The sequence below is a fragment of the Cucurbita pepo genome, chromosome LG01 (assembly GCF_002806865.2).
Source record: "Cucurbita pepo subsp. pepo cultivar mu-cu-16 chromosome LG01, ASM280686v2, whole genome shotgun sequence".
NCBI lineage: Eukaryota > Viridiplantae > Streptophyta > Magnoliopsida > Cucurbitales > Cucurbitaceae > Cucurbita > Cucurbita pepo.
The window spans coordinates 6,054,297-6,079,033 of NC_036638.1; the positions used below are offsets into that span (position 1 = coordinate 6,054,297).

Sequence of the window (24,737 nt, forward strand, 5' to 3'; positions counted from 1 at the left end):
TTTTTTTTTTTTATATATAAAAAGGAATGAATGTAAAACCGGTCTATAACGGATTTTCGGTTCGATCATTGGTTTAAATGAATTAAGTTTTGCAGAGATCTTCTTCCTTCTTTTTCTGTAATTTTCTCACCAGAGAGAGTTTCTCGGTGCTTTCTTGTATTATTTATATTCATGCGTTCTCTCTGCAGGGATGAATGGCAGGAACGAAGCAAATTGTAATGCCGATTTTTCTTCTAGTTTTATTGTTCTTGTTCATTAGTTCGAGAGCCGAACAACCACCGTTCAGTATAAAGCAACATCTGTCTACTGTTACCAGGTTCTCTCCATTACCATTCTCATCTATTTCGCGCGTTTTCTGCTGTCCAGTTCGTTGTTTTTCAATCTATCTTCGTGTGTTTTTTTTTTTTTTTTTTTTTTTTTTTTTGTTTAGTGTACATTTAGTTTTTCGCGCGAATGATTGATGATTTAATTCATAGGAAACATCTCTGAAACTCGGTGTGCTTGTTTGATAGCTGTTTTAAACGTTAACGTTTCTGATTGGACGATTGAAATGGAAACTTAGAATTCCTGTGTTTTAAAATCTGTCTTCATTTCCATCCTCGAATGCACGAGAGAAATTGACAAGAAAGTCAGCGGATGGATTGATCACCCAGTTTTTCTTTTTTTTTTTTCTTAAGGACGCGATTTTAATAGTGGAACTTACTTGCTGGATTTTGGAAGCGATTACAGATCTCCACAGCTTGATTCTATATCACCACTATATGCAATTGTGATCGCCTTTTGGCGATGATGTCCTATGTTTGTAATTGGAAAGTCATGTTTAGTTTCTTCCAGATGTACAAGATTATTCAATCAATGAGATTATTTGTAATGGAAAGCTTTCCTGTAATTAGACTTCAAGTTTGAGTTGTCTTGAGGGGTTTACTAGTTTGATATTCAGGAAGCTGTCTGTCTTTTTGTATTCTTAGGCTGTAAGGAATTTGTGTGCAGCCTAGAGCGGTTTTCGTCTCTATTGTTCCTGTTACTTTTCAAATATCAATAAAAACTTATTCTTTCTTGTAGAAGAAAAAAGTATGTTTTCAATAATCATGAAGTACAATGTCACAGTAAAAAATATAATTTCTAATATTGATCTTTCTGGACAGATATAGTGCTGCAAATGATGGTCGTAATAGTAACATTGCTCCCGCTCCTGATGGATGTGTTCCAATTCATTTAAATCTTGTGGTAATTTATATTCCAAATTTGTTGGTTTCCAATAACAGTTTGGTTAATTACCTTTCATGATGCTTATTGATAGGGAATTATTGTGTTCTACGAGCATAAAAGCATTGGGTGGAAATAAAAGAGTATATTTCAGAATTTTATTGATAAACTATGAATATTTAGGGTGCATCATGTATGCCCAACTTTAGATTGATTTTCCTTCTCTGTTCCATATCACTTGACTCCACAGTTTTCTCTTTGGTCGATATGTATTAGGTTGCTTGTATGAACTTAAATGTCAAATGGTACCTCAATAATCCCCAATAGAAGGGGAGGTATGCAAGATTGATTTTCTGCCACGGTTTCTAGCAGAGTATATGTACTTTTGTGCGTAAGTGAATGTATCAATATTTCATTACATACCAGATCTTTTTGCACGGTGTACTTGATATTTTTGTTCTTGCTTTCAAATAACAATACTTGATCAGACTTGTCTGGAATTCTTTGAAAGCTATAAATTCCAAATTAATGAATAGATTAGACTTAAATGTGTTCCTGCTTTCTAATAACAAGACTTGATTAGATTTAATGGTTTATTTTTTCTCAGGCTAGGCACGGAACTCGTGATCCAACCAAAAAACGGATCAGAGAGCTAAACAACTTGGAAAGTCAATTAGACATGCTTATAAGAGCTGCAGGGCATGACTCGTCTCTGCGCAAAGTTCCTTCCTGGTTTAAGGGATGGAAATCTCCTTGGAGAGGAAAAGTGAAGGGTGGAGAATTAATTCCTGAAGGAGAGGAAGAATTGTATTATCTTGGGATCCGAACAAGAAAATTGTTTTCTGACTTGTTTAGTGATGATTATAGCTCAGAAGTATATACAATTAAAGCAACTCAGGTTATTTCCTCTTTTGGCATTGTTTGTGTTGTGTACCTCTTATTTTTTAGTATTGGATTGGGAGGATATAGACAGAGTCTCATTTGTTTGTTAGAACCATAATATGTATGCTTATGTTTGTTCCTCCATGAATAATTAGGTTCCTCGGGCATCAGCTAGTGCTGTGGCATTTGGTATGGGGCTATTTAGTGGGAGAGGAAGCCTTGGATCAGATCGTCGTCGAGCTTTTTCTGTCATCAGTGAGAGTCGTGCCAGTGATACGATGCTTAGGTTTTTTGATTGTTGTCAGAAATACGAGGTAATCATAAATTCTTAATTATCTTCTGATTTCTATAGTTTATAGTTGCCAAAGATTGATTGGATATTTCTATTTTCATTACAATCATATTTTTGTTTACTGTTTGCACTTTTGTTGTTGTTATGTGTTAGCTCGTGCATGATGAATCTAGCACTCATACCCTCTTGAACATGTATGCAAATGTAATTTTTCAGTAGTCTTCTACATGTTGTCTATTTGTTGCAGGTGTTTAAAACTTGATCATTTGATGATGGACGGTAAAAAAATAATAATAATAAACCAGTCTTCTACATGTTGTCTACATGTTGTCTCTTTTTCTTTGTGGAGAAGTTTTTCATATGATTTATTTTATATTTTCTACCTCCCCAAGCTTTAAAATTGTAGTGTTAACACTCTCTAGCTCGCTATTTTCTTGTAACATTTGATTCTGCATTTTTCCATTTCCCTCTTTTCTTCTTCTTTGTGGGGGAGTTTGTCATATGATTTATTTTCTATCTTCTACCTCCCTCAGCTTTAAAATTGTGATGTTCAACACTCTCTATTTCGTTATATATTTTTTTCCCAGTGAGGTAGGAGCAGGAATTTAGGAGTAAAAATAATTTAGTTTATTGGAACTAATCAAATAACTGGCTTATAAGAAATTGGTGGATTTGAGGGAGAATTTTCATATTAATAAGAAATTGGTGGATTTGAGGGAGAATTTTCACATTAATAAGAGGGCCAGAGTCCTGTGACAATCAGTGTGACTAGTTTTATTATTATTATTTTGCAATGTGCATGCATGAACATGTGTCATGTATGAGGTTGTCGTATTTTTGTAATAGTCTCCCATGGTTCTTTGAGATATATTAGTCTCAGAACTAATGAAGGAATTTAAATCCCACGTGCAACAAGAGGCGTTTCTACTGAAGTGAGTATAGATCAATTGAGTGTATACACTCGACCAAAAGTTCGTCTCCAGAACTCGAAAAAAAAAAAAAAAAGAGTCGATTTTTTTTTTTTCAAGTATTAAAAATATGAATTTGTTGTGTACATTCATGACATCTTTCCCATGTTCATCATTATTCTAGAATTTTCTGACTTTCACACTGTCCGGAACTTTTACCGATTTATTTCTGGCTGTTTAAATCTTCAGTAGGTCAACGTTAATTACTCTACATATGCCTAAATTATTCTCAAGCCTTAAATCCTCCATTATTAAATAGATTTTTAGTGGTTGGCTGGTTTCCGTCATTCATCACTATCAATTTTCAATGCAGGATTATAGGAAGAATCAGGAACCTGCCGTTGATAAACTCAAGGAACCTGTACTTGATGATATAACTAAGTCACTCACTGAACGTTATGGGCTAAATTTTACCCGGCTGCACATTTCATCACTTTGGTTTCTCTGTAAGCAGGTGATTCTTCATTCATATATTTGAATACAGGAAGTCGGTCTTCATTCATATCTGAATACAGGAAGTCAAAATCCCCCGTAAAATATCCACGTCAAGAATATTGAATATGTATTTTGAAATTTTACGGCCATTCCTAGCAGCAAAAGGGTCATTTTTTTATCTTGCCATATGTACTTGGAAAGTAACAAAAAGATCTTATAATTCTTGATGATCTTGGTGCTTTGTTAACGTTGATATTGAAAGTCACAAAAAAATCTTTTAATTAACGGTGAGGAAATGTCTTCTTTTTCTTCTTCTTCTTTTTTCTTTTTTTTTTTCCCGGAAGAAACAATTTAATTGATGGTGGGAGAAGAAATATCGATCTTCAGTCCCCACCTCCCCCCTCTCTGTTTTCGAGATGGGCTTTTTTTGAAAAATGTTTATGATTCTAAGACGACCTCTTGCCCTTCATTTGCAGGAGGCATCCTTATTGAACATAACAAATCAAGCTTGTGGACTTTTCAGCCCTTCCGAGGTACTTGGATTATCAGTCTTACCGAAGATTATTACTTACTGGCATGCTAGTGGTAGGATTTGGTTTCAAATGTATTTAAAAAATGCTTATACTTCGTGGAGCAAATATACCTTAATTAAGGTTTATTAGAAGGAACAGAAAATGTGGCTATGTATTTAGTATAGTTACCTTCTTACAAATATGAAAGAGTAAAGATGGGAAATCAAGCTACAATTAGTTGGAGAGATACAATTTTTAAAAAAAGCAGAAGGTTGAGACAAAAGAGATGGACACTGATTTGCTATGTGTGTGTGTGTATATATCTATATCTATATATATATATTTTCCTTTCAACGTAGCTCAGTTCCTGTAAAACCTACATCCATGGGCCACCAAGAAATGAAAATTCACTCAATTACTCAAAACGTAGTTAAATGTTTGATTTAGGTTTACAAATAAAAGAACTCCTTTCTGTTTCAGCCGTAATTTTTCTTTCTTTTGGTTGATTGCTTCCATGAACAATCTCTCCTTGTGTGTCCATCTACTGAATCCAGAATTCCTTTGGACTGTGTAATCTTCTCCCAAGACTACATTTAAATAAATCCCAACATTAGAGAGAAGCTAAAAGAAAGCTTAGGTAGCTTGAAAGTATTGCTGTCAGAGTGCTAGGTTGTGTCCCTATTTCAAGGAGAATAGGAGTCGTATAAGATCTGATACAAATGTCAAAATGCATGATGGGTTCAGTTTGACAAGCAGGAAAAGAATCGTGGTTGTAATAGCACACTGCAATAGTTATTGTTGCAAGATTTATGCTCCAGTTGACTTGGAATGTGAAAACTTGCCGAAGTGAAGTTTTTCTTACGAGGTTTTCAGAATAAAAGTCCAACTCAAGAGTCAAATCGATCAAATTAGGAAAACTGTACACAATTAAGAAAAGTAAAAATCTTACAATTTTTACTTTAATTCAAAATTTGAAAGATAAGACCAAAATCTTGCCTAAACAAAATTGTTTATAGAATCAATTTGACCTCATTTGAGTTTGAAAATAGCCTACCATGCAAGGAATTGAAAGAAAGAATCAATTTGACCTCATTTGGTAGTTCTGCATTTGTTGGTTCTCAGCTTTGCAATCTTTGTCCTATGTGCTTAGGTTGCTTTGTTGGAGTGGACGGATGATGTGGAGTTGTTTATATTGAAGGGTTATGGTAATTCATTAAACTATAAAATGGGAATTCCTTTGTTGGAAGATGTTGTTCAATCCATGAAGCAAGCCATCAAGGCCAAAGAAGGTATATATATATATATATGCACACATCTGCTGTTTATATTTTCTTTGTTTACTCGCCGAATAGGTCATACCTTTGTTCTTACTTTTGCTTTTAGCAGAAGTTTTTTTGTGTCGAATCACTGAGTTTCCTTAAGACATCTTTGGGGGAGGTGTTGTCTGAGGGTTAGGCTTGATGCCTCATTTTGGGTAGTTTGGATGGTGGTTTCTAAGGACTTCTGTAATCAGACCTTTTTTGTATAGCTAGTGTTTGCCTTTTTCGGTGGCCAGTTTTTTGTATGGCCTTTTGTATTTCTTCATTTTATCTCAATAAAAGTTTCGGTTTTCACCCCCCAACAAAAGAATATCATTCATTTTATTCCTATTTATTTTCCCAATGGAATTTTTGAATGGCCAAAGCTGGAAGTTATTTAGTAGAGTTTCTTATCCGTCTAACTGTGTTTTTCGCATTCTGTTCTTGGTAGAAAAGCTAGTTCTTGGCAGCTATGAGAAGGCAAGACTTCGTTTTGCTCATGCTGAAACTGTAGTTCCATTCACATGTTTGCTCGGGCTTTTCCTTGAAGGACCTGGTAAGTGCGTTTAATAATCTTCGAGGTTTCCCCCTTATTTTTTGTATGACCAAACCACTCGTGAACTTATGCAGCTCCTCTCTTATCTTTGGATTTTTGCTATCTGAATATCACAGATGTTGGACAAACACTAAGGGAGCAGCCTTTGCAACTTCCTCCACAGCCTCCAGCTACTAGAATATGGAAGGGAAGCACCGTTGCACCTTTTGCTGGGAATAACATGCTGGTTCTCTATAGCTGCCCTGCTAACTTGTTGGATAAGTACTTTGTGCGAGTTTTGCATAATGAAGAACCCATAACAATGCCGGTTAGTACGCTTTCCTATTCTTTTATTTATTTTTAGCCCACGTTTGAACTCCAATAAAACTTCATGTTATATATTATTACTGAATGAACTATATTCATCCAATTTTCATCTCACGTAACAGCCTAAGCCCACCGCTAACAAATATTGTTCTTTTTGGACTTTTCCTTTCGGGCTTCTCCCTAAAGTTTTAAAAGACCTCTCCTAGGGAGAGGTCTCACACCCTTATAAAAGCGTTCTCCTCCCCAACCAATGTGGGGTCTCACACAAAGTTTTCCATTGTTCACTTTTCTTGATGACCTTTTAGCTTCTTCACGTTACAGTCCTTATGAATCTTTTTTATTTGGATGAATAGGGTTGTGACAATTCGGATTTTTGTTCCTTCAAAGTGTTCATGGTACAATTTCCACCTCCCTTTTGAAATACGCAAGTATTTTGTTACCACTGAATGATATTATTAAAGCTGTCATCTCTTTGCAGGAAAACATTGTGGCTCCTCATCTTGAACATGATTTTGACACATTGTGCACTGTGGATGGGGAAGAACCTGTGCTGGAGCCTGAATCAAGTAAGCTATCACTGTTCCATTGGCTCTTCTGGTTGCGCAATGACAATAAATGACCTCTAAAAGTTGAATTGTAACAAATGTTAGCTTACTAACTGTACAACATCTTTGTCCTTGACATTGTTTTCCGCAGACGCAGACGCTAGACTCAGATCTGAGTTGTAGGGAAGAGTTAACTCACTTTATGTGCTAATTTCGGGTCTCGTTGAGCTTGAGCTTCCATCTGTTTCGCATGGCTTTGATTCAAAGATTTAGACTGATGCCATTTTGTATTTTGTTATACCGCCCAAGGCAAGTGCTTCAATTTTTGTACTACAAAATTATACAAACTTTAGGTTTTACTTCTTTACGATATTCATTCTTGTATGTATATATATATATGAGGAAAAGGATTGAGCTTGTTCATCCTTTTACCATTCTTGTCCAACCCCTTTCTAATATCTGTGTTCGTGGTTACCATAAAATATTTCGTTAAATAAGGCAAAATTGAAACTTTAGAAATCATTAAGATGAAACTAAAGTGATCACAGGCCATCGCTACTAAATTAGTGATTGATCCTATTAAAAGTATGATTAATTGTATTGTAATTTAATTTAAAGTCAGTTGTTTAAGGATTTAATGACATTTTAAAATTAAGAGATCCACGGCATATAAAACTTGTCCAAGGTTATTTTCTTCCTTAAGTAAATAGTAATGAAAACAAATAATTAAAGGGGCAATATATCTAAAGAGGGTGTTGTTTCCCTCCAACCATGTGAAATGTTAGTCTTCTTTACATCAAACTTCAAGAACAAGATCTCTCCTTTGGTATGCTTGAATATCATTGACAAATATTTGAACTAATTGCTGAAATGATATGAGCCTCTCCTTTAGTATGCTCGGATATCATTGACTAAAATTTGAACTAATTGCTAATATGATACGAGCCTTCGTGAACGAATTTGTCTCAGTCCATAAAGAGTAACCTTTCTTTTTTGCTTGTAACAATACTCACTCAAAAATTTGGAAACTAAATTTATAATTTAATAAATCAAATTTAAGACGTAATTTTAAAAAAATATTTTATTAGCTTAGTGATTATTTTTTAAATATATGTTTTGGTCTTTTAGTGCTTAGATGCGGCCACTGAAAATGATACGTAAAAATTTACAAAACAAATAATGGCATCTAAGAGGAAAAAACATGGACAATTTTATTAATTTCTTGACATTAAAATATATTATATATATATTTTATTTTCAAAACATCTCAATAACGTCGATATGTCCGAGTGGTTAAGGAGACAGACTCGAAATCTGTTGGGCTTCGCCTGCGCAGGTTCGAATCCTGCTGTCGACGCTTTTTTCTATTCTTTAGTTTTTCATTTTTGCACTAAACCCCCTCAAATTCTTGTAANGCCCCCCCCCCCCAAAAGATTGCCATTCTCTCCGCCTGTCAGAATCTCTATCTCCTTCGAGCCAAATCAAGCGTCTCTCTCTCTCTCTAACCATAGCCCTAAATTTGGCCAAAAAGAAAACCCCATTTCTTCTCCTTAAACCCTTTTTTGTCACAGGAATCTTTCTAACTCTCTTAGACCTTCCCCTCTCTCAACCATGGCTTCCCATTCCCCTAACCTCGAGTGTCGGATGTACGAAGCCAAGTACCCGGAGGTAGACATGGCCGTCATGATCCAGGTCAAGAACATCGCCGACATGGGCGCCTACGTCTCCCTCCTTGAGTACAACAACATCGAGGGTATGATTCTCTTTTCCGAGCTCTCTCGCCGTCGTATTCGTAGTGTTAGCAGTTTAATTAAGGTTGGACGAATCGAGCCTGTCATGGTCCTCAGGGTCGACAAGGAGAAGGGCTATATTGATTTGAGTAAGAGAAGGGTGTCTGAGGAGGATATTCAGGCCTGCGAGGAGAGGTATAACAAGAGCAAGCTTGTTCACTCTATAATGCGCCATGTTGCTGAGACTATGAACATTGATTTGGAGGTATCCTTTTTTCTCTGGCTTTTTATGGCTACTTTGAGAATTATTAATGGCTGCTTTAGGTGTTTCTTGAAGTTATAGCTTCTTGCTTGATGTTTGAAGTTGTTTGAAGTTGTTTGAAGTTGTTTGAAGTTGTTTTCGTGCATTTTCTAGGTCTGAGTTACCGGGTATTTTACGTACATCCACTCTGAATTGGCATTGTGATTATTGGGAAAGGGAAAGAGGTGAAGTACTTTTAGGGTGTGGTTCAATTCTATGCTGGCCACCTTTGATTTAAAAATTCTATGAGCGTCTTGGCAACAAACAGATATTGGAGGTTCATATTGTTGATTAGTTGGGTGTGTGTACATTACATAGAAAAATTCCTAAATTTACATAGGAGTTTCCCCCTTTCTTTGTTGCAAATTTGTCTACTTAGTTGGATTCAATTCTCTTGGGTTAACAATATTGAGAATGTTTGGATCAAAGGGGCAGGTATTGGATGCGGTGATAGGTGAAGGGTGGGCAGTGTGCACATTCCTTGTGCAAAGAGGCATGCCGTGATCATTACGACATGGCAATTGCCATTTTCTTGGGTTTAAACTAGGACACTCATGGTTAGTTCCCTTGATATAAATTAGGTTTCGTTCACCTCCTGCAAAAAGAGGGGGCTTGTAGATTATTTATCAAACTACCATTGGATAGACTCTCTCTGATCCAAGTCCCTATATTCTTTGTTCTCTTTCAACAGCAATCGAATGCCCTTCTTTGAACAAAATTGACCCTCTTTGAGAAATCAGCTGTGGACATCAAACTGTGAACGTTGTCCTTGTTGTATTTATCTTAGATCCATATTTGGACTTTTATTTTTTAAGAATAGTCATTAAGTTGATATTAGAATTGTGTGAGGCACATGGAACAAAGACTTTTCTCGAGTGCATTTTCATGAAGGTGTTAGCTCCTATGAATCAAAAAATGTGTAACCCTTAGGACTTTTTTTTTTCAACACTTGAAACACAAAAACTGTTAAAATAATATGTTTTTAAGTTTCTCTCTTGCATCTGTTCTTCCAATTCTATCTTTGAATGGATAGAATAAGTTTGAGAAACTTTACATTTTGGGTTATTAGTATTAATATTTCTTGATTTATGTCTTAATTCTCTTTGCTAGTCATTGATCTATATTAACTACTAATTTTCTAAACTAATGCTCTTAGATTTGCTTGAGTGATGCTCATGTGCTTCTCTTGTCTCCAAGCTATCGAGTGGTTCAACCTTTTGGACTGCACCTTGCATATTGCACTTTGGAAGCATACTTTATTGTCTCACTTATATATATTAATGTATTGCATCTTTTTGAGCTACATTAAGAAAACTTAAGAGATTTGTGGAACAGTGAAAGGAAGTGACTTTTTAGGTATGGCCTTTAATTGCTAAGATTGCTTTGTTCTAGAAAGGACTACTCATTTGTTTTTTCTTGTTGAGTTTGACTTGTGCTTGTTCCTTCCAGATTCCAACCCCCAGAAAAAAGAAAAGAAAAGGGAGGAAAACACTTTTTAATTCCAAGAAATGGAACCTTAATATTCTGTTATATTAATTTGAAATGGAAAAAGGTTGTCTAAAATACTAAATTATAATTCTAAGGTGATTCTTCTTGTAGGACTTGTATGTCCATGTTGGCTGGCCTTTATACCGGAAATATGGTCACGGTTTTGAGGTATGGTTTCTGTTTTGCATCCTAAAAGAACAAGTTATCTTCTGGAAGAATTTAGGGACTTTAACCATCTTTTGGGCAGGCATTCAAGATCATTGTAACTGACCCTGACTCGGTGTTGAACTCTCTTACCCGTGAAGTCAAGGAAGCTGGTCCCGACGGACAGGAGGTAGCCTTGGTCCAAGCAAATTGGGATGTTGTTCTCTCAAATTTTGATTGAACTCTGATTTTATACTGTATTTTAGGTAACTAAGGTAGTTCCCGCAATGTCTGAGGATGTAAAAGATGCACTAATAAAGAATATTAGAAGAAGAATGACTCCCCAACCCTTGAAGGTTCGGGCTGATATTGAAATGAAGTGCTTCCAGTTTGATGGCGTTCTTCACATTAAGGTGTTTGTCTGATTCCTTTCACCTTTTCTGATTTTTATTTGTTTTTCTTGAGCTGAAGTTGTTTCATAAGAAATGTAAAACACGAACCTATCCGACGTTGCAGGAAGCAATGCGGAAAGCTGAAGCTGTTGGAAACGATGATTGCCCTGTTAAAATTAAATTGGTTGCTCCTCCACTCTACGTCCTTACTACCCAGACACTTGACAAGGTTAGTGCAGTCCTCCCCTTTAGGTGATGGATTATTGTTTGTTATGCTTGGATATTTTGCAACTTAGTGAATTCTAATTTCTTTCCATCTCCAATCATCTTCAGTTTTTGTATAGTGTTTACCTTTCTACCTTTTAATTTCTTACATCTCCAATCAAAAGGGTCTCCTCCGCCTTTCTTCTTTCGGGATGAACTTGGTAATGAGAGAAACATCGAACGAGAAAAAAAAAGTGACTTGATTGGTCTTGAATCTGTAAGAGTGAAAGCATTTTTATGTAAGAAGCAGATATCTGGAATACTGATGAATAACACATCTCGCCACTTGACACGTATTAGTCCAAAAGTGTGCTGTGAAGAGCAACAAAAGTCCCACAGACCCCGTTTACCGACACTAAATAGAATCTCCTTGTGCTTCAAGGCCTCATAGTAACAGCAAAGAGTGTGCTAAATTATTAGCGGGAGTAGACGGGTGAAAATGAAGTTCTAGGAATACTGGTTTTATGTTTTTCAAATGGCATCTTTGTTTATGGTTTTCCATTTGTTATTTCTTGTGGAATAGGAGCAAGGAATCACTGTTCTTGAGAAAGCGATCATTGCTTGCACCGAGGCGATCGAGCATCACAAGGGAAAGCTTGTGGTGAAGGAGGCACCTAGAGCGGTGAGTCTCAACATATGTGCACATTTTAATATCAACAATTACATCCTTTCTATCAGCTCACATCCAATCTTGTCCAATTACTACCATAGGTGAGTGAAAGAGATGACAAATTGCTTGCCGAGCACATGGCGAAGCTACGACAAGACAACGAAGAAATCAGTGGAGACGAGGATAGCGAGGAAGAGGAAGACACGGGGATGGGAGAAGTTGATGTCGAGAATGCAGGTTCCGGGATCACCGAGTAAAGATTGTTGCAGGAATATAGAGAAGAAGAAGGTTTTCATAGTAAATCTTTCCCCCTTGAGAGTTGAAAATCTGAAGGTCTGTAGTTGCGAGAGCTATTCTTGACACAATTTTGGGAAACCCCTTTTTTGAGGTAAGACGCCTATACTTGAGTTGTTACAATTGGGAAAATTGGGAAGCATTAGTTTCAGATATTATTTTATTTGTTTTTTTTTTCTTCTAAATTTAAAAAAATAAAATAGAATAAGAGATTATGTGATTATAATATAGGAAACAAATGACAATATAGGAAAGAAAATACAAAATAAAATAATTAAATTAAAATTTTTAAAAATACATCCTTAAATATTTAAATTAAAATTTATGTGGTCTCTCTTCTCGCAGCTGCACTTCCATTAATTGAATTATTTTTCTACATTTAATATCATTTTCCCGATAATTAAATATACAATATGAACATGAATGAACAAGAATCAAGAATTCATAGCTTATATTATTAATGTAATATAAATCATATACAACCTAATATTTTTTCTAAATAAATTTGGTGATTCTTATATTTAAGTTTAGGATTCAAATTGCCATCATAACAATTTATTCTATAATTTTAGTTTATTAATATATTTATAGTAAGCTAGCGACTCTATTTTTCTATTTTAAAATTTGTAGTTATTTAATTTAAATATGGAAATTTTTCCTAGAAATTAAATTTTATATAAGAAATTTTATTAATTCTTAACGAACTACAAAATTTAAAATAGAATTTATTTTAATTTATACAACCCAAAATTTGTCGATATATTGATAACAAAATTTATGAAATGTGAGCTAATAATTGATATAAATTATAAATCTCAATTTTAATATTTATTTAACTTGAATAAATAAATATACAAAACGGGGTCCACGCCAATCATTACTGACGTGGTGTGTTTTAATTCGTCCAGATAAAAAGTACTCCGGACAAAATCGGTACGAGCATTGCAGCGTATGTTTGCTCCTTCCCATTGTCACTTTATAACGACATTTCGAATCCGTTAAATAGTTGCCGCGTCCTTCTCTGTATCGCACTTTTCCCTCTCTGATCCAATTCATTCTCTCTCTCTCTCTCTCTCGCTCTCGATTGATCATCAATGGCGATTTCACTCCAAAGCTTCTTCCAAGAACGAAGAACACCTTTCCTCTTCACTCTCTCACTCCTCCTCATTTGCTTTCTGATTCTCTTCTTCACCGATTCCCTTTCCCTCAACCCTCTCGTTCGAAAGTACTCCTCTCTTCGATCCCACTTTGGAACACCCTCTTCTTCTTCTTCTTCTTCTTCTCCTCCTCCTCCTGCTCCTTCTTCTTCTTCTTTTCGGCCTTCTTCTCGGCTTGATTTGAAACCATCTTCTGCGGATTCTGTTCTTTCTCACGATCTTGATTTTTCTAATTCTTCGGCGGCGAATTTCAGCTGGAAGCTCTGTGGTGGGTCTCTGGCCGTCGATTTCATTCCCTGTTTGGATAACTCCAAGGCGATTAAGGCTTTGAAGTCGAGGAGGCACATGGAGCACCGTGAACGCCATTGCCCTAGTCCCAGTCCGCGCTGTTTGATTCCGCTTCCCATTGGTTATAAGGTCCCGGTTCCCTGGCCCAAGAGTAGGGACATGGTGAGCTTGATTCTTTGCCAAGGTTTGTTGATGATCTTGTTTTTTTTTAGAGGATTTTGTTGGTTTGTTTTCTCTGATTTTTTCTCTATTTTCTTTTGAAATTGGGAGTTTCTGTTCTGTTCTGTTCTGTTCATTTACCTTCAGGGCTTTACTTTACCGTTTATCCCTTTCTTTGTCGACCGAACTAGGATTTTTTTGGCGAGTATTTTGTTCGTCTTATTGGAAAATGGTGATGATCATTGATTATATCGGAAATCCTATTGTTGTAGATTTGGTACGATAATGTTCCTCATCCGAAGCTTGTTGAATACAAGAAAGACCAACATTGGGTTGTTAAGTTGGACGAGTATCTTAACTTTCCTGGAGGTGGGACACAGTTCAAGGATGGAGTTGATCACTATATTTACTTCATTCAGAAGGTGTTTTTCCCCCTTATCTCTTCGTTGAGTTCTTCTATATATGCACTTGTACCATAATCTATCTAGTTTGTACATCTTCCTCTGCCACTACAATTTTGTATAAATCTCTCTTTGATTTTATATCACTTGTTTGAATTTGGAACAGGCTTTACCGGATATCAAATGGGGGGAAAACATCAGAGTTATTCTAGATGTTGGTTGTGGTGTTGCTAGCTTTGGTGGGTATTTACTGCAGAAAAATGTTCTTACCATGTCATTTGCCCCGAAGGATGAACATGAAGCACAGATACAATTTGCTTTAGAACGAGGAATTCCCGCAACTCTCTCAGTCATTGGAACTCAGAGGCTAACATTTCCTGACAATGCGTATGATTTGATACATTGTGCACGTTGCAGGGTCCATTGGGATGCAGATGGTAATATTTGATAAATAGAGTTTTATTTGTCAATAGTAATCGCTGGTTTCTTGTGGATAGCTTGACCCTCATATGGCAATAGGTGGAAAACCAGTATTGGAGCTCAACAGGATTCTCAGACCTGGAGGTTATTTCATATGGTCTGCTACACCAGTTTATCGTGACGACGAAAGGGACAAGAATGTCTGGAAAGGTTTGTGTTTTGTTACAATATCTATATTTTAGTTTCACGTAACTTGTGGACAACATTGCTAAAATGGTTTGAATTGATAACTTACAGCAATGGTATTGCTAACGAAGTCAATGTGCTGGAAGGTAGTGCAAAAGACTATGGATTCATCTGGGGTTGGCCTTGTAATATATCAGAAGCCCACCTTGACATCTTGCTATGAAGAACGTAGCAAAAATGACCCTCCGATATGTCATGAAAAGAACAAGAGAAATAGTTCTTGGTATTTCTTTGAAATTCTTCTCACAAATGTCTTTACCCTCCTCGATATCTTGATGCTCAAGTTGTTGAATTCGTGTTTATTTTGTTTCTCATTTTTTGTTGGGATAGGTATGTGCCCCTGACTAGATGTATTTCCCAGCTTCCAGTTGATAGCAAAGGCAACTATTATAATTGGCCTTCGCCATGGCCGGAGAGACTAACTAGCAGGCCTCCTAGCTTGTCGGTTGAACCAAATTCTGAGGAGAAGTTCTTGGAGGATACGAAACATTGGTCTACTATTGTGTCGGATGTTTATCGAGATAACATCGGCCTAAACTGGTCGAGCATCCGAAATGTGCTGGATATGAATGCTGGCTATGGAGGGTAAAACATATACAACTAATGAATATAAGCATTGAGTTCCTTTATTTGATCAGTAGTTTGGTTAACTTGCTGTTTCAAGTCTTCTTTATAGTATGATCCTGATTTTGCTTCTTTGTTTTTAAGATATGCTAATGTGGGAAGAACCCCCTGTTCAATTAGAAAAGATGGAGCAATCAGGCTGTTTAACTCTGTCCAAATCTCATCATTTCAGTTTGTTCTTGTTGTGTTCTCTTTATTAAGTTCAATTACATACTTAACTTTTAACAAACTGCCTCATTTCAGGTTTGCAGCTGCATTAATTGATCTACCACTTTGGGTAATGAATGTTGTCCCCATAGACGTACCTGATACTTTGTCCATTGTTTTCGACCGAGGATTGATCGGTCTCTACCACGACTGGTGCGAGTCCTTCAACACCTACCCTCGAACCTACGATCTGCTACATTCCAGCTTTCTCTTCACATCTCTTAAGAGAAGGTAAGACATCATCTAATGCAAGCTTAAACGGAAATGTTATAGCATATTTGATAGTGTTCTTAATACTCCCCTTTATGGATTGGGAATCAAACGAGAAGGAAATGACTTTGTAGAGGTTCGGACTTAATATCTCTTGCTGTAGTATCATGTTAAATGGCATTATATTCAAAATGCTTAAGCTAATAGGTTAGGATGAACATGATCTTGCGTTTCTAATTAACTACGACCTGTATTATGTTTCTAGATGCAACTTTGTAGATGTTAGAACTTAGAATTTCTTGCTTTAGTACCATGTTAAATGACATTATATTCAAAAGCTTAAGCTTATAGGTTAGGATGAACATGATCCTGCGTTTCTAAGTTACGACGACTTGTATTATGTTTGTAGATGCGACGTGGTAGTTATGGTTGTGGAGATGGATAGAATATTGAGGCCAGGCGGATATGTTTTGATTCAGGACAGCATGGAGGTAATAAAGGAGCTTGGTCCTATCTTTTATTCACTTCACTTGTCCGTTGCTGTTTATGATGATCAGTTTCTTGTTGGAAAGAAGGGATTTTGGCGGCCAACAGCCCCTCATACCAAGTGAGAAACAGTTGGTTTGATAAATTTAATTCTTTTGCATAGTTTTGTTTTGTCTTTGTTTACATACTTCACTCCTTTTCAATTGTAAAAGAAAATACATAGAACAAACATGAGAGATATATAATTGTATCTGAGGTTCATATCTTGGCGTTGGAGTTTGGAGTATGTAACAACGTAGCCGGGCGTTGGTTGGAATGATGAATGATTATGTTGTTCGAGTTGAATTTTGTATGATGAGAGAAAATATTTGAATACAGTGGTCTACTCGAACTTATATTCCGTGTTTAACTTTTTATACATATTTAATAGATGGCTACAACATTAAACCTCGAACTATAATTTTTCACCCTTTTACTTGTATTTTTCTCTAATATATATGCATAAGGAGTTAAGCGATTTTTTTTTTTATTATTTTGATGAGATATTGGGAGAATAATAATTCTATTTGGGTGATTTTATACTAGTTTCAAAAGAGATAAAAAGATAATAGCTATAAATCGTCAACAAATAATTAAAATTGAAATTGGTAAAATTATTACTTTAGAGTTTTAATTGATATAATTTTAAGTTCTTAAAGAAAAAAAAAAGATTTTATTTTTAAAATCGATCTTTAGAAATGGATCATATAACTTAAATGTTAAAATTTTGGGGCAATTATTTTATATATTGTTCGATTATTATAAATTCCGGGTTAAGAAAAAACAACGGAAGCATCTAGTAGTGGTAATCTCACCCATAGTTTCACGTAAACTTCGTTTTTCAACATTTCAAACTACCATTGTTTTAATTTCCGTGGCACGGAAATTCTCATGCCTTCCAGGTAAGTTTATCGCCCTTGGCGTCGTCCGTGCATGTAGCTTAGTAGCCATGGCGGGTACATTTAGTTTGTTATTGGCCGAAGCCAAACGAAACTACACATTGCTTCTTCTTCTTCTTCTTCCTCCGATCTTCTGGTTGATGAGTTTCGAGTTCCAACAGCAGCGAAGAGGAGTTGATCGAGAATGTTTTACTCGCATCAGCTTCTGGCTCGCAAGGCTCCTCTCGGCCAAATTTGGTAAGACGACTTTCAATGCGTTTCTGAATCTGAATAAGTTTATCAATGGCTGTTTGTTTGTGAAACTATCCATTTCGTTCTTTGTTTCTTGTTATTTAAGTTACTTTGGAGGAGATGTGGATGTTGTTGATATATCCTGCTTTCACAGTCCGCTTCCTGAATTGTTGATCAGACGAATTGTATTTTGTGTGTTTTGATGTTTCTGTCATTTCGTGTATCTAACTTACTAAGGATGGCTGCAACAATGCACGCAAAGATCAATAGGAGAAAGCTCGATAAGCTGAACATAATCAAAATTTGGTAATGGAAAAACAAATGGAGGTAGGTTTCTTCAATTTGTTAGTGTTTGTTTAGTTTTGATTTTTATGCGGTATTTTGCAGTGAGGAGATTTTGAATCCTTCGGTTCCAATGGCTCTCAGACTCTCGGGGATTCTCATGGGTAATCGTCCTTCAATATCTTCGATTTTCTCAGAATTTTAACGCTCTGTTTTTCATCTTAGTAACAGAGTAGTGTCTCTCTGCTTCATTTTTCTCAGGCGGTGTTGTCATTGTCTATGAACGAAAAGTTAAAATTCTTTACGGTAATCTTATAATCACTTTTTTATAAAGGAATATATTGATTTAAGGTTTAAATGCTGTCTCTGAAGGACTGCGTACTTTTTTTCTTTTTTAATCACAGAGGATGTAACTCGGCTTCTGGTAATTACTCAAGTCTGAGTTCTATCAATAGAGTAACGTTTGCCTTTTCGTTTTCTTATTTTAATGAACATGTTGATTGGCTTCGTTTTCCGAAATGGATTTTCTCAGGTTGAGATAAACGAAGCGTGGAAGGTGAAAGCAGCTCCAGAGCCCACCGTCATTCCCAAAGGAAAATCTGTGGCCAAGTACGTCACTACTCTCCTTCTCCTAATAGAAATGCATAATCATCTAATTATTCATTTACTTCGAAAAAGAATGCGTGTGCACTAGAGAATATGAATAACTTGAATAATGGACCGGGTTGCTTCCGGGTCCAAAATAAGATGGATCCTGTGCGGATTAAGATGGTGATTTTGACTCGGAATTTGTAATGTTATGATTTTCACGTGTCCATAGTCCCAAAGTATGATGAGCTAGGGGCGGGTTAAGGAGGTGATTTCGACCCTGAATTTGTCTGTTTATGATTTTCATGCGTCCACAGTCCAAAATAATCAAGTCGTTTTTGTAATTTTTCTTATTATGTGCTTCATACGTTCACTGCCCAAAATGTAAGATGAGATTCGGGAAGGCTAAGAATGTGATTTTGAGTCTGAATTTATTTGGTGATGATTTTCATATGTTCACAGTTAAAAGTAAGACGATTTGTGAGTTAAGATGGTGATTTGGCTCTGGATTTGTTTGATTATATTATCATATGTCCATATATATGGCCGGTTAAGAAGGCGATATTGATTCTGAATTATTTGGTTACGATTTATGTATGTCCACATGTACTCAGGAAGGAGGCTGTTACTCGGCCTAAAAAGGATCCGAAAGACGTGGGAGATCATGAGGCACAGTCCATTAACTTCTCCTACAACACCTCTCCAATGAAGTTCCAACAAACCGCATTTTTTACTATGGTAAGCCGTAGAAGAGAATGCCCTTTTCTTGGGTTCAACAGTTTATAGAAATTCAGTAGTTCCCATCTAGATATATGTTCCATGCCAGTCCCGAGCACTGTAAAAATGGACTTGGGAGAGTAGAATCCCAAAAGGTTATCGAAGATTGATCTATCAGATAGACGCGTATAGAAGAACACTGGATACGGGTTTCGAAGGGAACTGATTTATTTTGGTAATATCATACTATTTTTATGTTCTTTGAAACAAATTATGGAAGTTTGGTAGCTTTTCTTTTGGGGGTTAACTTTTTGTTTTCAATTACCAATTATTGATTGGTAGGTTTTTCTACGTTTGCAGCGGCTTGACAGTGTGGATGAACCATATATCCACGAGAAAACAGTGGAAGATGATGCGTCACATAACTTCCATCAAAGTCTTAATCTGTCCCTTGAACACTCTCACTTAATTTCTGCATAACTATTAAATTCATGATGCGTTCTAACTACTAATGATCTTGGTTGTTCTCTTGCTCAGCTGATGCTGAAAATATAACCTTACTCGAGCGTTTTGATATGTATCAATCAAATACAAATACATTCAATCGGTTTGAAAGGTGAATTCTTAACTTGCATGGACGGAACTTTGCGTTATCTATACAATTTCTTTTCTATCTTCTCTTTCTCAAAAAATTGAGCCGGCAAGCTTTTGTGTTTATTGGAGCTCGAAAACACACACGCTATTCCCAAATTGTGATGCTTCACTTGCCGTAGTGATAATTCAAATCGCTATTTGAAATCCCTCTGAGCTGAAATGGTAAAAAAGGAAGCAACAACATCAATTTTTTGTGCTGGATTTGTAGATTTGATATTGAAGATGATGAGGATACACAGCCGAATTTTGCTTCTGTAGATCAAACAAAAATTCCAGATACTTTTGGACCTTCCCCTCCTCAAGACAAGCATCAAGAAGGTAAGATACATTATCATGATTTGGTACTTAATACGTCATCAACTGCATCATATATGTAATACCATATTCATAATTCATAAATTATAAGAAAATGCAGTTTTAAGTTCAATCTTCTCGTCCCCATCATTCATGGGTTCTCTATTTTTGAGTTGGTGCATTCCAAAGTATTTATTGACTTTGGGAGGAGTGAAATAAATATGACCATGTGAACGCTTCATCTACTTGTTTTTTTTTTTTTTCACTACATCCTAGAAATGAGCAGCTGTTCCAAACTCATGGCTTGAGGGAAAGAAAATTATAAATAGCCTCCACTCTTCTCTTTTTTCCATGAAGTATCTTCTTCTTCCTTCTAGAAGGAATATCTTCTGCAAAGCAGAGTCTACTATATTTTCACTTGATGAAAAATAGATCAGACCGGTCGATGGAAACTTGGTGCTTAGTAGCCTCTGGCTAAAACAGACTACTCCATTGATTTTTTTTTTTCTCAGAAGGGAGAGGAGGATTATCGGAGGGACACTATCTCTATTAGTATGAGATATTTTGGGAACTGAAAACAAAATCTTGAGAACTTACACTCAAAGTAGATGATAAATATCATACATTGTGGAGGTCCATTGTTTCTTCAATAATATCAAAGTCATCCTCTTAACCTATACTATTGTGGAGTCTCAAACTATGTCTATTGATATTGAGGTCTTTTGGGAAACCAAAAGTAAAATCATTAGAACTTGTACTCGAATTGGACAATGTCATACCACTGCGAGGCTCATTGTTATTAACTTGCTATTGCATTCCAAAATAACTTTCATCTTTGAATGTCAACTTTAGAAGAAATTTCATGTTTTTATGCATTTTCTTAGGGCCTCCTGATGCTGAAGTCCAGGACCAACATCTTGAACGCGATGTCATTCAGCAAGCCTACGAATCCAAGGAGCTCAGACAGGTATTCTTCGAGTATGATCAATAAAGAATAGATTAATTACACAATTCAGGCTTAACTAGACAATGAAGTGTATCCATTTAACACCAGGAGGAGCAGGTGGCAATAAAAAGGAAAACAAAAAGAACAGCAGCCTTTCTGATGGACTATGAAAAGACCATCATTCCTGGACACATATACCAATCTTGGCTGAAAGATGTTTCGGATCTTATCTCTAGAAGGGGAAAAAAGAGAAAGGTTCTCAGTCTCCAACATGCAGTTCTCAATTTACCTAATTTTCTATGTTACTTGATTTAGATAATGAGTACACTCCTGAACACTAATCATTTATTATCAAGCAAATTTTGCGCGCAAGTAAAAGTGCGCGTGAATATTGACTACAAGGTATATCTTAGGTACTTATTTTGATCCGACAGAGTGATGTCTGTGATAAGATTGATTTTCCACAAAATAACAAAAACTACAAACAAGTTAATAGTTAAGAGAGCTTCATGTTCTTTTGTAACAGCGGACAGGTGCAATGTCCTCTATGAAGATAGCCACTCTCATGGATCTTCCTCCTGTGGTGTTAAGTGGTCGCTTATTCACAGATGGAAGTAGAGAAGTCTATTATCCAGCTCCTCTGCTAGAGTTATGGATGAAAAGTATCCGAGACCCCCCTGACTCACCTTCTGGTTAGTATTATCCGTAACTCGACATTTCCATTAAAAGTATAGATTTGGGGAAAAGGAAATTTGATCATTTATTTTCTGCAGTGAGGAACTCTGCACCCTTACCTCCTGAACCATCACTGTCTTCACTGCCCGAGAGAGTTAACTTTCCAGATCACATGGATTTTGTAAGCCGTTAACCAACTTCAACAGATTTATTTCAAGTGTTGGACGAATACAATCTTTTCTCTTACACAAAGTCTTGATGCGAATTATGAAGGCTTATGAAAATCATTACAGTGGAGTTGGTTCCCAGTCATTTGGAGCTTCCATAGAGAAGCTAAGGACCAAACCAGTCAACGATGATATTCACGCCGAGATCCTTCTGGAAGAACTCAGACCGGACTTCATGAACAATGTTATGGGGATGGCTGAAAGAAATCAAGTGGTTACACCTGGAAATTCCGGTCCGTTTTCCTCATCTAAGCTAAATCAGTCTCTTCATTCCATCTCCATGGTAAGGACTCTGAGATGGCTATAACTTGTTCAAATAATTGTTGTCCATCTGAAAAAATAGGAATTGGAGTGAGGTCAGTTTCCAGCTCAGCATCTGAACATGGTGTGTTTGTATCTAATCCAGAGACCAATTCTGTACGGTTAGTAGTATAAATACTTACAGATTTTCCCTTTTGAACCCAAAACAAGAGTTTGTTTTGTGTTTAGGACAATAACACTATGACTGAAGTATTAACGATCAATAGATCCAACAAGAAAAGGCCTTATTCTTCATCAAGACAAAGTAGCGGAGGCCTCGAACCTGTAGCTGAGGAGAATCCATGGCATCACTCTGATCCAAACTTCAAGTTAGCGAGGTTGTCTGAAAATGATCCAGGTAAGTAAAACGCTAATCTATCTATAGCCTACACAATCTCCGTGGGCTCATTTCTCTATCTAGTTGAAATCTACGCACTAGAATTTATAAGTTGCTTTCACAGATTTATTGGTAGAAACTGCACCGACACAAACTCAAGTTACTCAACCCGCCATCAAGCATCCTCCTGCTGACAAGATAACAAATTCCATTCGCATGTAAATCCTCTTTTTATTTTTTTGCTCTGAAGTGTGTGTTTTAGCTGTTTCATCATTGATTGCTAAATGATAACAAAATCCTTCTTTCCATCTTGCCCATTTGAATGCTAAGGCAAATGAAGGCACATTTTGATACGCCAGGAGCCCCGCCAGCAGAATCTTTAAACAACTTGGCCGCTGGAATGAACCCCAAAGCAGCTGCTATGCTCTTCTACCAGACTTGCGGTATCTTTTCATTCACAAAATTCCTCCAATTTTGCTTTGTGCTGCTCTTCTTGTTATTTGTATAAGGTCCCAAGTCTTTTTTTCTCGTTGGGTTAAATCATCAATTTGGTCTCACGGATTACGTTAAATCTCTTAAAATGTCTCTATGGTTGCCAAATTTTAACAAATTTCTGAACAGTTTTTGTAAGTTCAATATATAATTAGAAAATTAATTTTTTAAGAGCATGAACTAAAAAAAATGATAATTTAATACTATTTACGTGGGATAACAATAAGAAATTAATCTAAAATGACTTTATCCTTTTATCCTTTTATCCTTTTTTATACAGTTCTAGCTTCAAGTGATTACTTAAAAGTCAATCAACAAATTCCTTTTGGGGACATTTTCATCTCGAAAGGGACAAAAATGTGACATGAATGAGGTCAGTATCTTAAACTTACTAGAACCACCATCACACACACGTTCTGCCAATATAATTTTTACTAGAATAGCCATCTTGTTTTCCATCTTTAGAACAAAGAATTGTTGGATTTATAGCCTTAAATTTGAGAATTGCAGAAGTAGATTATCCTTTCCTAGCTAGTGCAATGAAATCTACTGCCATTGCTTTAATTTCTTTCTTACTGCCAAGTCTAGGATGCATCTCAATAGATTAGATTAATGTCACATTAATTCTATTTTACATTACTCCGTTCTACTTAGATTATAAGGTATGGTATTTTCGGAGTTATATGCATCTCAACCCTGATCGGCAAATCAGTTTTTCTAGATTTTTAGTTTTAGAAGTTCAAATTGTTAATTAACTGTTAATTAATTTAATTTGTTACTTCATATACAGAGTTTTATTCAACATTTCACACTAAAAACAGTGGGAACCACTGATTAGCAATAAACTCCTCATATACAGAAAGTTTTATTCAACATTAAAACACTAAAAACAATGGGAACCACTGATTAGCATTTAAAACTTACATTGTTATAAGAAAAAAAAATACTAAAAACAGTGGGGACCACTGATTAGCATTTAAAACTTACATTGTCATAAGAAATTAAATATTTAGTTCCTCATTTAGAAAATAAGAAAGTAAGAAAGTATGAGTATATCTAATCTAGTTAAGACAATTGAACTAAAAGTTAAATATTCAAATTTTCATTTCATTAATATAATTTTATTATTGTTGTTTAAGGGAGAAAAAAAAATAGAAATAAATATAATATTCTTAATTAAATATTTTTAAAAAACTAGAGTTTATTGCTTGATACGAATTGATTGATCCAAGTTGTTTGTGCATAATTATGCAGTAAATTGAAGAAATTTTGGTTGGGATACCTTTCTAACTAATTAACAACTCTTGTTTTATTTTCTACTTGTATTAATTTTTTATTTTTATTTTTGATAATGACGACATATTATGAGGTGCATATGCATGCATACTTCACCATAAATGCTAATTTCTTTGAGTTCTAATTACTTTCTTTATAAACTAATTTCTAAGAATTCAAATCTGTTGAACAGTAAATCTCTATTGCAATTTAGTTCCAGCTTATGTAAAAGGGAAATATTCGTTACTTCCAGTTCACCTCTCTCTGTCTTCCTATTTATCTTTTGCCCAATCATTTTTAACATAAATTTGACTTTTACATTCATGAAGGGTTTTTTTTTTCTTTTCTTTCATGAGTGCT

General features: G+C 35.7%; 4 protein-coding genes and 1 non-coding gene across 7 annotated transcripts; all 5 read left to right on the forward strand.

Moving 5' to 3' along the window:
• Positions 1–77: 77 nt before the first annotated feature.
• Positions 78–7,431, forward strand: LOC111810208 (multiple inositol polyphosphate phosphatase 1-like). 2 transcript variants are annotated; one of them, XM_023696846.1, is made up of 12 exons: positions 78–316; positions 1,146–1,227; positions 1,814–2,104; positions 2,244–2,402; positions 3,662–3,802; positions 4,260–4,316; positions 5,446–5,584; positions 6,045–6,149; positions 6,266–6,456; positions 6,809–6,850; positions 6,934–7,021; positions 7,152–7,431. In XM_023696846.1, exons 1-12 carry the CDS (start codon positions 195–197, stop codon positions 7,181–7,183), a joined length of 1,449 nt encoding a protein of 482 aa, XP_023552614.1. In that variant the 5' UTR covers positions 78–194; the 3' UTR covers positions 7,184–7,431. The 2 variants fall into 2 exon arrangements, with proteins under 2 accessions (XP_023552614.1, XP_023552605.1); XM_023696837.1 differs by lacking the exon at positions 7,152–7,431 and having other exon boundaries at positions 6,934–7,074.
• Positions 7,432–8,275: 844 nt separating this feature from the next.
• On the forward strand, positions 8,276–8,357 carry TRNAS-CGA. Its single transcript has one exon. It is a non-coding gene; the product is annotated as a tRNA-Ser (tRNA).
• Positions 8,358–8,432: 75 nt separating this feature from the next.
• On the forward strand, positions 8,433–12,392 carry LOC111799379 (eukaryotic translation initiation factor 2 subunit alpha homolog). Its single transcript, XM_023682861.1, has 7 exons — positions 8,433–8,995; positions 10,631–10,687; positions 10,767–10,853; positions 10,930–11,076; positions 11,180–11,284; positions 11,843–11,941; positions 12,031–12,392. Exons 1-7 carry the CDS (start codon positions 8,612–8,614, stop codon positions 12,184–12,186), a joined length of 1,035 nt encoding a protein of 344 aa, XP_023538629.1. The 5' UTR covers positions 8,433–8,611; the 3' UTR covers positions 12,187–12,392.
• Positions 12,393–13,237: 845 nt separating this feature from the next.
• Positions 13,238–16,798, forward strand: LOC111799353 (probable methyltransferase PMT23). Of its 2 annotated transcripts, none has more exons than XM_023682859.1 (8): positions 13,238–13,830; positions 14,100–14,249; positions 14,395–14,665; positions 14,748–14,858; positions 14,946–15,117; positions 15,225–15,479; positions 15,603–15,956; positions 16,345–16,798. In XM_023682859.1, the coding sequence occupies exons 1-8, from the start codon at positions 13,318–13,320 to the stop codon at positions 16,544–16,546; spliced, it is 2,028 nt and encodes a 675-aa protein (XP_023538627.1). In that variant the 5' UTR covers positions 13,238–13,317; the 3' UTR covers positions 16,547–16,798. The 2 variants fall into 2 exon arrangements, with proteins under 2 accessions (XP_023538627.1, XP_023538628.1); XM_023682860.1 differs by having other exon boundaries at positions 15,762–15,956.
• A 677-nt stretch (positions 16,799–17,475) lies between these two features.
• On the forward strand, positions 17,476–23,889 carry LOC111809990 (sister chromatid cohesion 1 protein 1-like). The gene is made up of 20 exons (XM_023696519.1): positions 17,476–17,596; positions 17,828–17,896; positions 17,978–18,036; positions 18,134–18,178; positions 18,277–18,296; positions 18,405–18,481; positions 19,075–19,198; positions 19,538–19,613; positions 19,715–19,793; positions 20,040–20,149; positions 21,010–21,092; positions 21,180–21,326; positions 21,598–21,763; positions 21,845–21,927; positions 22,020–22,206; positions 22,317–22,395; positions 22,501–22,631; positions 22,735–22,828; positions 22,941–23,053; positions 23,383–23,889. The coding sequence occupies exons 1-20, from the start codon at positions 17,544–17,546 to the stop codon at positions 23,463–23,465; spliced, it is 1,878 nt and encodes a 625-aa protein (XP_023552287.1). The 5' UTR covers positions 17,476–17,543; the 3' UTR covers positions 23,466–23,889.
• The last annotated feature ends 848 nt before the right edge of the window (positions 23,890–24,737 follow it).